This window comes from Haplochromis burtoni, unplaced genomic scaffold, assembly GCF_018398535.1.
Source record: "Haplochromis burtoni strain Fernald_Lab_line unplaced genomic scaffold, NCSU_Asbu1 Contig_269, whole genome shotgun sequence".
NCBI classification, from domain to species: Eukaryota; Metazoa; Chordata; class Actinopteri; order Cichliformes; family Cichlidae; genus Haplochromis; species Haplochromis burtoni.
In genome coordinates, this window is record NW_024582630.1 from 783,200 (window position 1) to 799,300 (window position 16,101).

The 16,101-nt window shown below is 39.3% G+C and overlaps 1 protein-coding gene across 2 annotated transcripts; it reads left to right on the forward strand.

Annotated features, from left to right (window-relative positions):
- The first annotated feature begins 937 nt into the window (after window positions 1–937).
- On the forward strand, window positions 938–10,324 carry LOC102304825 (B-cell receptor CD22). 2 transcript variants are annotated; one of them, XM_042227577.1, is made up of 12 exons: window positions 938–1,121; window positions 2,020–2,376; window positions 2,469–2,693; window positions 3,367–3,720; window positions 5,200–5,409; window positions 7,412–7,669; window positions 8,277–8,537; window positions 8,631–8,891; window positions 9,027–9,108; window positions 9,202–9,262; window positions 9,824–10,047; window positions 10,132–10,324. In XM_042227577.1, the coding sequence occupies exons 1-12, from the start codon at window positions 977–979 to the stop codon at window positions 10,193–10,195; spliced, it is 2,502 nt and encodes an 833-aa protein (XP_042083511.1). In that variant the 5' UTR covers window positions 938–976; the 3' UTR covers window positions 10,196–10,324. The 2 variants fall into 2 exon arrangements, with proteins under 2 accessions (XP_042083511.1, XP_042083512.1); XM_042227578.1 differs by lacking the exon at window positions 8,631–8,891.
- Window positions 10,325–16,101: the final 5,777 nt, after the last annotated feature.

Consider the following 16,101-nt stretch of genomic DNA (forward strand, 5'->3'; position numbering starts at 1 on the left):
CTTCACTGGACGTTGGTCAGAATTCACTGCTGCACTCTGCGTGCACCGTGGGTGGTTTCTGAATATGCTGAACAGGAGTAGAAACCTGATAAATTTGGAGTTAAATGTAAGAGGACAGCTGATGTTGTGATACACAGCTCTATGCATGTTGAATATTTTTGAAACAGTTGTTTTGAACACTGTTAGAGCTTTTGTTTGTTTTTTGTTTGTTCACATTCAAATGGTCAACAATCAGTTAATGCTAGTAGAAGCAACAATTGTTTTTTATTTTTTCTCAATCTACGTTTGGACGTGGACAGCACAGCGTCTGTCACGAGGGGGTGCAGTTTAGTAAGGTTGTAAAAAAGTAGTAGAAGAAAGAAACTCTTGTTCTGTTTTTAGTGCCACCTACACCGGATTACAGTGTCTGTCTGCTCTCTGGTTGCAGCATATAATAAGTGAAACCTGAAGTCAGTACTTGGAATCCATTGCAGTAGTAAAATGCGTAGAGACGGAGCATTTATTAATTAGAAATAATAATAATTGTATGTGTTAATGCATTTATGCAGCAGTGCTGACAGTGCATTGTCACTGTCTGGGACAAATAATTCACATTGTATGACTTTAAAGAATTAATGAAATAACCCAAACACATCACACCACTATAGATGTCTCATGCATTATGCACACCACATTAAATTCAAGTCAATGAAGAGTTACATGTCGCAGTATCTCTGAGTCCTGATCTGCTGATCAGGAAACAGCAGAAGCTGTCAAGTGGATAGTGCACTCTATTTTTTTAAAGTTTCATTACTGCAATGATCATCAGCCTCAAAGTTGAACTTTCTTTTTTGCTTATGAGAAGTTTTAATTTCATGTTGGGAATGTCCGGATATTCAAATATTACAGGCTGGTAAAGAGGAAGTAAGCTCGGACAGACTTTGACAGCTGTCTTATTAATGTGTTGAAACCACAACGGTCACATGTTTTCTGTCCTATGTCTTATTTTAGATCATTATGTGGATTATATCTCATGTGCAGCTCTGACCATGTGACATTTTCTAACAGTGAGACGAACAGAATGACTATGAGTGTAACAACAGCTGTGAGTGGGATTGTTCTCATCGTTCTGTCCATATCAGGTACTGAACATCTTTTAAATACACTTCTTACGTCTTTAGTACAGTTATTTTAGTTGTTGTAAGTATATTTACTTACTGGACATCATCCTGGAACACTGTATGCTTTAATGTAATTATTTCATTAAATAACAGGAACTTCCTGCAGAGATGGTTAAACTGCTTGCACGTAATAAGAATAGTGATGGTTTCAGGCTAAATATAAAGCAACAAGGAATTATTTCCAGTCTTACATAAACTGAACATGTTCTTTTTATAGAAACCTTTCAATTAAAAAAATGAAATATTTAATGTAAAATGTGATGAACAGTTTTTACCTGTTCACCACAAACACAAAGTAAATTTGTAAATTTTCTTTAAACCTTTTTTCCATAGTTAAGATTTCCTTTTTGAATTGTGTATTTGTTGTTTCAGTTTGTGCGATGGTATTCTGACTACAATGTGCTATTTCTGCAACATTTAGCAAAATTCATATTATCAAGACATCACAGTCTGATGCTGAAGAGTTTCACATTTCTTCAGCAGCTCCACGCTTCAACGAACATGGGAAACCAACCAAGCAAAGACACGACACGCCCTTCTAACTGTTAGCATTTAGGATTTTCCCATCCATATCACAGGTGGAAATTCTCCAGCAGCCAGGAATGCCCAAAACACAGAGTCAAATTTCCCACATTTGTTTTCTCAGTCATTATTAATATATGGATGGATTACTGAGACATGTGCATTAGGAATATCCAGCTTATCTTTGAGAGACCAAACCGTATTGTCTCAGTTTGAAGTCTGCATTATGTATTCAAATATTTCTTGTGGAGAAAGTTTTGTGACTTCAGATGAAAACAAAATACAATTTTGACGTTTAAAATTATGCTAATCTTGACTGTGGTTTCTGATGTTTCAGTGGCGCACAGTTGGAGAGAATGGGAAGTGACTTTTACTACTACTGAGATCTGTGCCATTAAAGGATCGACGGTGGTAATGCACTGCACCTACACATACCCACCAAGAATAAACAGCATCAATACCACAGTTCAGAATAGCTTCTGGTTCATTTATGTGCCCAATGTTGAACCTGTGGATCTTAGAATAGATTCAAAGTATGCAGGTCGTGTTTGGTATCACTGTGGTACGAACGACTGCACTCTGAGAATCACAGACCTGAGAGAGAGCGACTCAGCTGTGTACAGATTAAAGCTCATAACAAACCAGCCAGGGGGGACCTATACTGGTTCACCTGGAGTCAGTTTATCTGTAACAGGTAAGACTGTTGTCTGTTGGATCAAATTCTTAACATTTATGAAACAGTGCAGCGAATTTCACTGTCTGTTATATTGCATTTTACTAATCCAGGTGTAAAAGTGCAGACGATTCACACAACTCAATGCCTTACTTATTGGTGCAACAAATTAGAGATGCAGTGTCACAGCAGTTGCCTTCCTCATCATTCTTCATACATCTGGTACAAGAATGGACACATGACTTCAACAGAATCACTTTATTCAGGCTACCTTTATTCTGGAGACAGCATTTCTTGTGCTATCAAGCCACATGAGACCTTTCCTTCTCCTTCTGTGTGTGAGTATACGCCACAGTCTTCCACTCATACTCTCCTGAGAACCCAAGCTCTTGTTTGGGATGTGTATTAAATGTTTCCCAGCTGTTTGTGATTAGTTGGATCTGAAAAGTATCAAAACTGAACATCATCTTTAAGCAGAACGTAATAAAAATAATATGTAAGGGCAGTACAGCATTAATAAAATATTATCTTAATAGAATATAAGAGAAAATGCATTTTCCCCATATTAGTACAAAGCGTCTCAGCAGGATATGATGCTGTTTCACGGCCAGATTTCCTAAATGAGCCAAATGGGAATTGTGAGCAGACAAAAATTAAGCCATGCTTTTATTCTGTGTGTCAGCAGTAAATTGTGTGTAACAAACATTAGTAAATAAGTTTGTGTACCTGATTTGAATATTCTCCCTTTATTTTGCGCCTTGACAAAGACCCTCGTAGAAATGTGTTCCCACCTCATGAACGCTGTCTTTTCTCTGTGCTGTCTTTGTAAATACAGACAGTATTTTTCAAATGCCAAAACCCAGATTGCGCTGATGCAATATTTATTATGTGCATCTGTTCCTTAATGTACTGTAGTAAGATATCTTTAACATGGAGAAGACTGTTCAAAGACAGTAAATGTATGCAAAACTGTATTTTCATGGCGATCGTAAAAAGAATTCTGTTTTTCAGGTGGCTATTATCAGTACTGCAACAGAGTGAATTACACTGAAAGAAGAATCTGTGCCTTCAAAGGCTCATCAGTGAACATTTCTTGCACATACTATCACACAGATCCTGTTGTGTCAAAATTCTGGTTCAGACCTGATCGTAGTTATTGGTTGGGAACTCACTTTCTGCTATGGGACCCTAGTAAAGACTCCCAGCATGCAGATCGTTTTCAGCTCCTTGAAAGAGAGAAAGGACGCTCCACTCTGAGAATCAGTGACTTGAGAAAGACTGACTCTGCAGAATACCGCTTCAAATTCACAACGCAATCGTTTCAATGGGGGAACATTTCACCTGGAACAACTCTGACTGTCACAGGTACTGACTGACTAATAAGTATTTATCTGTATTATAACCCTATACTATGTATAGTGCAGTGTTAATTTCAACATGTACATAGTCTATATTGTATGTGAATGACAACCATATATCCTCTTAGTAAACTTACAATCAGTGTTGGGGTCGTTATTACAAAAAAAAAAAAAAAAAAGCAATGTATTACACGTCACTCGTTACTTTTCTTAAAAGTAATGCAGTCCATTAATTTCACGTTACTCTGTAAAATGAACTAAAACACACTGCCACATTATTACCAGTCAACACTTTGAATCTTAGGCTACAGTTTCACATACCAACACAAATCTCTGTCCTTATGAGGACACACATACCATTTTTCTTTTAGTGTTTACAAACACTAACCCAACAACAAAACAAAACAACATCAAAATACCCTCAAAACCAAAAAACAAAGATGAAAAACAGCCTAACGATACTTCAAAGCCATTGCCTCAGTTGTTCTACTGTAGAAACATATGCAAGCAGAAATGAAGGTTAGGCTACAGTGGTGCAAGCCTGACTGCCCATCAGTGCCTTTGTTTCTTGTTACAAGAACAGTTTCCTTCCTCATACTGCTCATAACCGTTACATGCTTACACTGATTTGTATTCTAATATCTTTAGGTAGATAGTGCATATTTCTATTGTGTGCACTTATATTCATATTTATTATATTAATATTTTATATATTCTGTATTCTATTTCTGTACCACTTTCTTTCGCATCATGACACCAAGGCACATTCTTCATATGTGTAGAAACTTAATTCTGATGCTGATTTACAGGGTCTGGCTGCTGGGTTGAAGTTGTTTCTTTCCTGGAGCAGTTTTCATTTTACCATTGCACTTTTCCAATATTGTGCATAAAAATAAAAGTAATGCCTATATCTCTGTTCCTGAAAAGTTGAAAAAGTTGAAAAGTTTCAGAACCCCTCTATCATCTTTTTCACTCTTGCTAGGTCTTTCAACGTTAACGCGGCATGATAACGATTAACACGAATAAAATTTTTTATATAATCAACCCATCTGGAGCACAGAATGGAGAAACTTTGAACAAACTGCTCGTAATGCAGTGACAGAGACATTTGAAGGATTTTGAGTCATTCTGCGCTCCAAATGGGTTGATTGAGTTAAAAATTTTAATTGTGTTAATCATGATGCGGCGTTAACGGGCGTTAATGCGGCGCTAACGCATCAAAGTGTCAACGTTGACAGCCCTAGTTCTAGTTTTAGCCCTAGTTCTTGCACATGAACGAAAATCAGCTGATTGTAGTGCAAGCAGAAAGATTACATGAATGTGTTACTGACAAATGTAATGTGATTACAGTAAAGTGTTACTTTGGAACACATTACACCCAACACTGTTTGTAATACTTATACAGAGCAATATTCTACTGCATACTTAAAAGCAACCTGTTAACGGTGGATCTAAGTCTGGTAAATTCTGACATTTTTCTTTGCAGATCCAGATATACAGGTACAGGTGGTTTGGTCCTCCACTGGCCCACAGCTGATCTGTCAGAGCAGCTGTTTTCCTTCTGGTCATTCATCCTTTGTCTGGTATAAGAATGAAGAGGAAATTCTTGGAGAATCTTCTTCCTTATACACAAAATATGCTGATGGTCCCGACAGCTACTCCTGTGCTTACGAGGGTCACCGCTCTAACCCAGTGTGTGAGTTTACTTCACAGTGCCACTTAACAAATGATCATCTTTGATCGTCAGTTGTTATATTACAGACAGAGTAAATTATGTGAATAAAGTACAAGTAGTAAATATGATAAGTATTGTATATGAAACATATTTAAAGAGAAACCAAGAAAAAAACGTCAAATGATTAAAGTGATCGTATCCACCCATCTTATCCAGTGATCTTTGACTAATCCTGAAAATTATCTTTGGCTGTTTGTAATCAAACAGTGAAACAACTTTGTCTTACTGCTCAACTGCTTCTTAGATTTAGTTCACAGATATCAATTACTGCTATTTTAATGTAGAATTTACGAGAATAATCCAAAATTCATTGGTCCACTGATGATGGAGAGTTCATTGGTCCATTGATGATGGAGAGTTCATTGGTTCACTGGTGATGGAGAGTTCATTGGTCCACTGATGATGCAGAGTTGTTGAGGCTGAGCAAAAAAAAGGCTCAGCCTATGTGACTATCAGACTGCTTCGCAGAGGACGAGTTTTTGTCCTTGTGCTTTCCTTTCTCCAAACACCGCACTCAGTTTCTATTTTGACATGATCATTCCAGCAAAATTTGTTCATGCACTCTTGCTGCTCATATTTGTATCTTTAGTAAAGATAAGACTGGCAGCGACTCGACTGTGTTGTGTTTGTTGGTACACTTATGGCACTGGCTTCCTGTAGCAGGTTTATTTTGCCTCTAGGTATGTGTTCACTTTTGTTGAGATCAGAGATGGGCAGTAACGCGTAACGCGTTACTGTAATCTGATTACATTTTTCAAGTAACGAGTAAAGTAAGGGATTACTATTGCAAAAACGGTAATTAGATTACCGTTACTTTCCCGTAGGAACGCTGCGTTACTGCGTTACTAAAACCGTGATTTTTTGCGAGAATGTCTCATGACAGTGACGTAAGCGAGTGCGCCGTTAGTGACAACAGCTGTGTGCAGATCAACAATGGATCAATATCGATTGTGGGAGAGAGTATGAGCGTGCAGCGTTTAAAGCGTGGAAGTACTGACCTTACTTTGAGTTTGATTCCATAAAAAGTGACAAAAACATTAGGTCCTTGTGCGTGGGAAGAAAACTTCTTTTTACAGCGAAAAAACCCCTAAACTTCCAAGCAAGCACCGAGTGCGCACCACGTAATGGGAAATTCACAGAGAAACTCGCGGATTCTTCACTGACCGCGGCACACCTGCACCAGGGTAAACCTCCGCCTACCCTCACTCCTGCTTTACAGGTGAAAATAGAGCAAAAGGACCGCTGAGTCTTTGACTTTATTTATTTTCTGCTGTGTTTTACTTGCATCTATTTGAAAGAGTGAGTGTAAACACAAAAAATATTTTATTTTATGTGCTGGAATGTGCAGAAAATAGGTTTAAATGTTAAACTAATTTTTCAAGTCAGAGAATGTTGCATATAATTAAATTTTTGCTTGATGCATAAAGTTAAAAGATTAAAACTAATAAAACAAGTTAAAAAGAGACTTTTCCATTTGATTACATTTTGTATGATGGATTATGCAGAAAAAGTAGAATTGGGCTGAAAGATCTATCGCTTTATCACCTATTCAGGTTGTAAATCGTGTTTTTAAAAAGTAACTAAGTAATTAATTACTTTTGAAAATAAGTAATCAGTAAAGTAACGGGATTACTTTTTTGGGGAAGTAATCAGTAATTAGTTACTGATTACTTTTTTCAAGTAACTTGACCAACACTGGTTGAGATTGTGTATTGCTGATGAGTTTATAGTATGAAGTTAGAAAATACTATGTTTCTTTCATTTTTATTTGCTGTTAACCAAGATGAGTGACAACGCCAAAATACTCTGTAGAAGAAATTATAGTATGCATCTTTTCACAGTTATTAAAAACAGGCACAAGCGACAGAATTTCCAGCAGCTGGTGCAGCTCAAGCATCATCGTTCTGGACAGTGACACACAGTTAAAGGCTAATAACACATTCATGTATGTTTTGTTGTCCAGATGCTCCAAAGGTTCCCTCGGTGATGAGGACGGCTCCTGGTGACATCATTAAGGGCAGTTTAGTGTCTCTGACCTGCAGCAGTGAAGCTAACCCATTACCTAAGTATTCCTGGTACAGGAAGGCTCAAATACTGGTCAGTAAAGAAAAACAGCTGTTCTTCCAGTCCATCCAACCCTCTGATTCTGGAGAATATTACTGTACAGCTGAAAATGTGCTGGGAAGGAGGATATCTGAATTTATCTTCATTAATGTAAAATGTGAGTAAAGAATTATTTATGTAAATGCAAAATAAAAAGAAGTCCATATGATGCCCACCTTCTTCATACTTGTCATTATTAACATTGAGTTTCAAGTTTTATTTGTCATATGAAGGTGGCACATTGCACATTATAATCGGCAAAATAGCAGATAAAGTAATTAAGGCAAAAATAAAAGAAAATGCATATAAATAAAGAAAATATCTAAAAATATAACAACAGCAGAATAAATAAATAGAAATTACTTAAACTACTGTAAAATTACTTTGAGTAGTTCAGTAGCCTGATGGCTTGTGGTTAGAAACTGTCCCTGAATCTGCTGATGTGGGTGTGGATGCTCCTGTACCTCCTGGCAGGAGCATGAACAGTGTGTGGCTGGGATCAGAGTCGACCTGGAGGGCCTTCCTGTTTGTAGAGGTCCTGGATGGCTGGTAGTTCAGTCCTGGTCATGCATTAGGACACACTGAGCAGTAATAGCTCGTGAAGAAGCAGTTAAAAATAATACAATTTACAATTTTATTTGAATGTTTCAAAGGGGTTTATCACACTACCTTGCCCCACGTCCTGCAACACACAATCTACCTAAAATTTGTGATCTATCTTGCAGATGGTCCAAATACGTCAGTTGTGTTAATGACACCTTCTGGTATGATAGTGGAGGGAGATTCAGTCAATCTGACTTGTAGCAGTGATGCTAACCCAGCAGCTAAACACACCTGGTACAAGGGGAACCAAACCCTGCTTGCAAGTCCAGTAAGCATCTATCATTTCACTGCCATCAGCTCAGAGGACAGCGGGAATTACTCATGCAAGTCTGAGAATCAGTATGGACAGATAACCTCAAATTCTCGATTCATAGATGTTAAGTGTAAGTAAAATTCGATTTTTCACTTCAAGTATCTATGTATCTCTCTCTCTCTCTCAAATATATATATATATATATATATTTGTTCTTTCCCAGATGCTCCAAAGCTTCCCTCTGTGTCAGTGAGTCTGTCTGCTGAGATAGTGGAGGGCAGTTCAGTGACTCTGACCTGTAGCAGTGATGCTAACCCAGCAGCTAATTATACCTGGTACAAGGAGGGCGAAGACTCATCAAAAGCATTGGGACAGAACTTCACTATTACTGAATTTAGAACTGAACACAGTGGGAGTTATTACTGTAACGCCCAGAACTCAAGAGGACAACATAGGTCCACCTTACATCTGATTACTGTAGCAAGTGAGTTAGAGGTTTTTGAATGGTTTTAGTATGAGAATGGTCTCTATGCAGGTGAACACCTTTTAAGTGTGTAGTCATGTATAAGAATTTTCTGATGTTCCTGATTTGTTTCTATTATCCTTTATGACTTCTCAGGTACACGGAAAGCAGCAGTTACTGGTACAATCACTGCTGTTTTCCTTGCTATCACACTGGTCATGGTTTTCCTGTGCATTAGGTGAGCAGTTCTGTGATTCTTATGAATCAATTAGTCTGTCATCTCTTTGATACATAAATGTGCTGTTACATTGAATTCTTGTCTCCTATTTAGAAAATATAAGTGGTTCACACAACAGAGTAAAGATGGAGAGAAACCTTCCAGTGAAGAACAGGTGAGAAAGTATTCCACTGTGAAAGAAAAACACTTTAAAAACACACCTTAAAATAAAGCTGTAACCTTGGAGTGACAGCTTTATCTTAAATAAAGCCAAGTTATTTTGGAGCATTGTAATCTCAGCACAATATGTTTTCCTGCATTTCTACATTCCCTGCTGATCAATATGAGCAACACATATTAGAATGCAGTGCAATGGGATTTCTAATTTGTTTTGCATTGTGGCAATAAATGGAACAGGCCGATGAGGTCAAATTGAATTGAATAATCAAAAAGAACTTAAGAATATTGGATTTATTTTTTGAAAATACCACTAAACAGATCATCACTTAAATGTAGGTCCTAATATTTTTAGTATCTAACCACTCTAATCCTCTAACATGTTAATTCTGACATAGTTTATCACATTGATTATTTTTAAAACCTTGTGTGGTCTAAATATATATTTTTAATTTTCTCAAAAAAGAAGTATTGACCATAATCAATAAAAAAAACCCCAGAAAGTCTCGATACTTATTGAAGTATTTCTACAGTAAGTATAGAGTTCTGGTTTCATCAGGTGAACATGGATCCAGTGTACGACACCCCGTCAGCTGTAGCAGAAGGAGAACCATCAGGTCACCAGGATGACCTTCACTACAGCACCATCCACTTCTCTCAGAATCAGGCAGACGCTCTTTACTCCAACATCGGCCCAGGTCAGCTATACGGACACAAAGATGAAGAGGCCAGTGAAGCTGAATACACTGCTGTCAAATGTGACAATTCCAGTAGAGCCCAAGGGTGAGATACAGTTTTCATTGCCGTACAATTAAAGGAAACATCTGATTAGAAACTGATCATGTAAATCCTTTTTTCCCTTCACAGAACAAGATGTCAAGGAAATGGGGGCGATACATTTACACTGTACAGTACAGTCAAACGTTCATGAACAACGACTCTGTGGTTTACTCAAAGTGTCTTAAAAAAACAAAACAAATAATGACTTCACAACATAACCACAGCCATTCAGGATTTGTACACAAACACATAATAATTACAAAATAAAATATTTTTCGTAACTGATGTAATTTAATTATTGTAATTTAATTAATTAAAGAAAATTCAATTTCCTTTTTAAAAATAAATATATCAGTACTTCCTAGAAGGTCCTTTGGCAGTAGTATTAATAGCTGTATCATTTAATCCTTTTAGGGCTCACCACAGAAGATCATCTACCTCCATCTCATCCTATCCCAAGCGTTCCCTTCTGTCACACCAACCCTCTGAATATCTTCCGCAGTAATCCATGAACCTCCTCTGAGGTCTTCCTCTTTACTCCTGCCGGGCAGCTTCATCTTATTCCTCTTCTGCACATGACTAAACCATCTCAATCTCTCTAACTTTTTCTTGTAACTGCTCAACCTGAGCTGTCCCTCTAATATACTCACTTCTAGAGATGTCCTTCTGCATTTCTCCCCCGTAACAGTATATCAACCCAACACCTTCTCGTCACCTCCTCTCCAATCACCAAACTCTACCCACTCGAGAAAATTCCCACCATTTCATCCAACTTACTCCAGAATATCTCTCGTTCTAACCGGCGTCCAAATGCACTAACAACATACAACATTACCCCTTTAATTTCCAGTTTTGAACTCATTACATTATCTGATCTTTCTTCCCTTTCACCTGGTCCTGTACACAAATGATATGTCTATCATATTTCTTATCATCAAATCAGCAAGCTCTCTCCCTTTAACACTCCCTACATAGTCCCAACTATCCTTGAGTGATCTGGTATGAAAATCTTATTCATCATGAGCACCATGTTTCATTTGGTCAAGGTTTTACAAGAGGAATTTATCAACTATTTATTTTCAGATATATTACAATAAATTATAGTAGCACTTTTGGAAATACCTTGATGGTATGAAAATTTTTCAAATTGTCTCTACTGTAGCATTTTCTTTTTTGTAGATTCTGCTAAAGAAATGGAAACAAGTTCCAAAAAGTACAATTTTATATTGTTGTTTGCTGTTTCTCTTCCTGACTCTTGGTGGCGCTGTCACTTGGTGTTCGCTCGCTCTGTGGTAGAGTATCACTTCCTGTTCCTGCTCAAACATAGTGGTGTTTCTGAGTAGCTTATCTGCTTAACAATTTAATTAAAAACTTTTAAATACATTCTTTTTTCATAGTATAATCTTCACGTGCTTCATCCGAAGCACACTTTCTGTGTACTCACTACCTAATTTATAGCCAAAGTATTTACTCACTGTCTCTGTACTAGGGCTGGGTATCGTCACTGATTTCTAGAATCGAATCAATTCCGATTCACAAGGTCCCGAATCGATTCGATCCACGATTCAATTCAATTCGAATCGATTTGAATCTGGGAAATTTTGCCTCAGACAGTCAGAAATATTATAATTCAGATCAGTACATTTACATATTTTTGTATCTATAAAAAGGAAGCTGACACTCGCAAGACTTTATCAAAGGTGTGAGCATCACAGCAGATGCCTTTGTGTCGAAGTAGCTGAAGATAAAACACAGAAAAACATGAAACTGATTATCCTGGCCTGGGATTTTATAAAAATATTCTGCAGTACATCAAAAACGAAAGAAAATCATTAATCAACTTATGAACATTACCTCTGAAGTTACAGCGGTTTTATTAGAGACACGGCTAAGCGTTTTGCATTTTGCATAATTTTAAAAAGTTTAAATTTGTTCAGTAGCCTATTGAACGGCAGAAATTAGGTTTTCTTTTCAGAAGTATGTAAAAAGAAAAAAAAACAGCGGCCTGACAGCGCTGTAAATAACGGTAGTCTTGTGTGTAACAAGCAAGCGAATGATGCAGAAAACAGATTTTTAGATGGGAAACTGTTCTTGAAGTACACTGAGAAAGAGAGAGAGAAAGAGAGCTGTGCATGAAGTGTGATTTTATCGTGGTGGAAGCAAAACAGTAAAAGTCAGAGTGAATCCATGACGATGTTTATGTGAAGCGTAGTTTGGATCTTCTTTTGCTGCTGGTTCGGTCAATATTGTTTGGAGAGAGATAAAACTAACAGCTTTAGAATCAGCGCAAAAAGGATGTAAACACAAAGCGCGGACCCACCGAAACATCAGAATCAGCGAGCTGTCGGCTTTCAGCCCTGACTGTGTCCGTGCCGTCGGGTGAGAAAGGCGACATCTCACTGATTCTGATCCGCGGGTCCGCACTGTGTGTTTACGTCTTTGTGCAGAAGCCGTGTACCTGCTCTCGTTTACTGTCTTAAATGTTTGGTGGTTGTTGAAATTTTATGACGTTTCACCTGAGATTCTGGCATTTTGGACAAAATACATTTATATAAGAAAAATCGATTCAGGATTTTAATGAATCATGTTGTCCAAGCCAGAATCGATTTTAATCGATGAATCAATTATTAAAACCCACCCCTACTCTGTACTGTTTCGCTAGCTTAGCTCGTAGTCGACTCGTTAGCACCATAGCTACTTCACCTGTCCCTCCTGCACTTTCTTGCTCATTGTGGCAGATGTTTAGTTACTCCTCTGCCTCCTTTAGCAGTAATGATATCTGTAACAAATGTAGCATATTTGCCGTTCTGGAGGCCAGGATTACTGAATTGGAGACTCGGCTTCGCACCCTTCATTCACCCGTAGCTAGCCAGGCCCCTGTAGCTGGTGCAGCCGAAGATAGCGTAGGCCCCACTAGCTGTTCCCCGGCAGACCCCAAGCAACTGGGGAAAGAGGGTGGCTGGGTGACAGTGAGGAGGAAGCATAGTCCTAAACAGAAGCCCCAGGTACACCACCAACCCGTTCATGTGTCTAACCGTTTTTCCCCACACAGGGGAAAAAGGGAAAGAGTCAGCTATTTACATTGATCAGGGCTATTGCCCTGTTGTAAAAGCTGTCCTTGAGTCTATTTGTTCGGGACCTCAGCAGCCTGAACCTCCTGCCAGACGGCAGCAGCTTAAACACCCGGTGTCCTGGGTGTGTGCAGTCCCGTAGGATGCTGCGTGCCCTCTTGAGACAGCGAGTGCTGTACAGGTCCTTCAGGGAGGGAAGAGGATGTCCAATGATTTTTTGGGCCATATTGATGACCCTCTGGAGTGCCTTTCTGTGTGCTGTGGTGCAGCTGGAGAACCACACACCGATGCAATATGTCAGCACACTTTCAATGGAGCAGCGGTAGAAGACGGTCAGCAGCTCCTTCTTCAGGTCCATTTTTCTGAGGATTCTCAGAAAGTGGAGACGCTGTTGGGCCTTCTTTAAGACCGCAGAGGTGTTAGAGCTCCATTGGAGGTCTGTGTCTATGTGCACACCCAGAAACTTGAAACTGGAGACCCTTTCCACGCACTCCCCGTTGATGCTGACAGGCTGCAGCTCGGACTTCCTCCTTCTGAAGTCAACTACCAGTTCTTTTGTTTTGGTGGTATTGAGGTCCAGGTTGTTATCTGCACACCAATCTGACAGCCTCTGAACTTCAGCTCTGTACGCAGTCTCATCTCCCCCTGAGATGAGCCCCACCACAGTGGTATCATCTGCAAACTTGATGACTGTGTTGTCTGGGTGGGAACTAACACAGTCATGTGTGTACAGAGTGTACAGTAGGGGACTCAGTACACAGCCTTGTGGAGAGCCGGTGTTGAGGCTGAGGGCTGAGGAAAGATGAGGCCCCACTCTAACTCTCTGTACACGGTCTGAGAGGAAGTCTCTGATCCAGCGGCAGGTGGTGGAAGGAAGTCCAATTTCCAGCAGTTTAACTATTAGTCTGTCCGGGAGTATCGTATTGAAAGCAGAGCTAAAGTCAACAAAGAGCAGCCTGGCGTAACGGCCCTGCACTTCCAGGTGAGAGATGGTGGTGTGGAGCGTTGTAGCAATGGCATCTTCAGTTGATCTGTTAGCTCTGTATGCAAACTGGAGCGGGTCGAGTGTGGGTGGCAGGCAGGACATGATGTGACGTCGGACCAGTTTCTCGAAGCACTTCATTATAACAGGTGTTAGAGCAACTGGTCGGTAGTCGTTGAGGCTGCTAATGTTAGTATGCTTTGGCAGTGGGACAATTGTGGCTGACTTTAGGCACGGCGGGATGCAGGACTGGGACAGTGAAGTGTTGAAGATCTTAGTGAAGACCCCAGCCAGCTGGTCTGCACACTCTTTTAGGACCTTTGCGGTTACCCCATCTGGTCCGGTGGCCTTCCTGGGGTTCACTGCCCTCAGTGTGCGCCTCACCTCATATTCCTGCACTATGAGGCTTGGGCTGCTGCTGCTGTCCGATGTTTTTGCTGCTGCTGCCTCTGGTCCCTTCACCTCAAAGCGTGCGAAGAAGTGGTTCAGCTACCACACACCAAATCGGGTCGTTGGTACTTCTTGGCTTGTGTAGCCACTAGGTAACAAAAGCTCAACACTGCGCCTAGTAGGGCTGAACGATATATCGCATTTGCGATAATATCGCGACATGATCAAGTGCAATTTTCTAACCGCAAAGGCTGCGATTATACTCTGGACATGTCCAAATTCATGGGCTGCATCCTCCTGAGGCCGCATTTGTAGACCGATTACGTCACAGCGACGCGCCGAAGGCTGTCCAAATTACTACCATATCCCAGAATTCATAGCGCGGCCCAGCCAAACTCCAGTTTCCAGCAATGGCGGCCGCTACTAAGTTTTAAAATTACTCATACTAATCTTTCTGGGTCACAAAATAAACTTTTAACATATTTTCAGGCGAGAAAGTAGTTGTGTAAACATCAAATATCTGCTCGGTTTATCAAGATATCCCATATTTGCAAAAGTGCTTCGACGTTTTCAGAGGCGTCTGCTACCCACCAGCTCGACAGCTAGCCGGGAGCTCGAGGGTTACTGATGCGGCCGAGAACGGCACAACTCCCGGCACATCATTTTCAGATCACCGCGGAGTTTCGCTGCTCGGGTTAAACGTAATATATAAGTCACTTAGACAACCTAAAAATGTTATTGTTGGGCTTTTTTTCAGTGTTTTGTTTGTTCGTGAGTAAATCGGTTTGGCTGAGATTAAAGTTATTAGATTAGATAAAATAAAACTTTATTAATCCCCCGGGTGGGTTCCTCCTTGGTTTTCACACAGCTGACTAAACGTCAAACAGAAAACTTATTAAACAGAAGTATGAGACAGTCGAGAATTTACACCAGTGTCTGGTTATATTTTAGATAGCAAGAAGCAGACGGCCGAGTTTATTAAACTCCACCGAGACAGCGGTGACGCTAATCAGAACTAGCCGCTAGACCGTCCAATTTCACGCCTTTAAATTTTAAAGGCGTGTTTGTGTGTGTGTTTATACAATTGCTATTATGTTTGCACTTTATGTGTAATGTTACTGACTGCAGAGATCAGTAAGATGTGTGTATTTTTTATTTATTAGTTTTATTTATTTAATATTATTTTTTAATTGAATGACTGTCTAGTAGTTCACAGATGTCGAAAAACTGAGTGTGGTAAAGCCACTGATTTTTTTTATGTATATTTCTGCAATCTGCACATTGTACTGACTTTCATTTTAATGTTTACACCAGGGTTCCTTGTCAGCACTTTATGCTCAGATGTTTGTAAGCTAAAAATAAACTATTGTGTATGTTCAAATATACTGTTGTGATTGAAGAAGTTAAATAAAAATGTCAGTCATCAATTCATGCATCACCTCATGTCATCATAACAGAGGTCTGTCTTCCAGGAAAGAACAGTTTAAAATTAATGTAATATAGTATTGGCCATACTATATGATGTATTGCTTGTCTTTGTTTAATAATACAGAAGACAAAGACCTTAAAAAATAATCGCATATCGCATCGCAATCGCAATATTGGGGCAAAAAA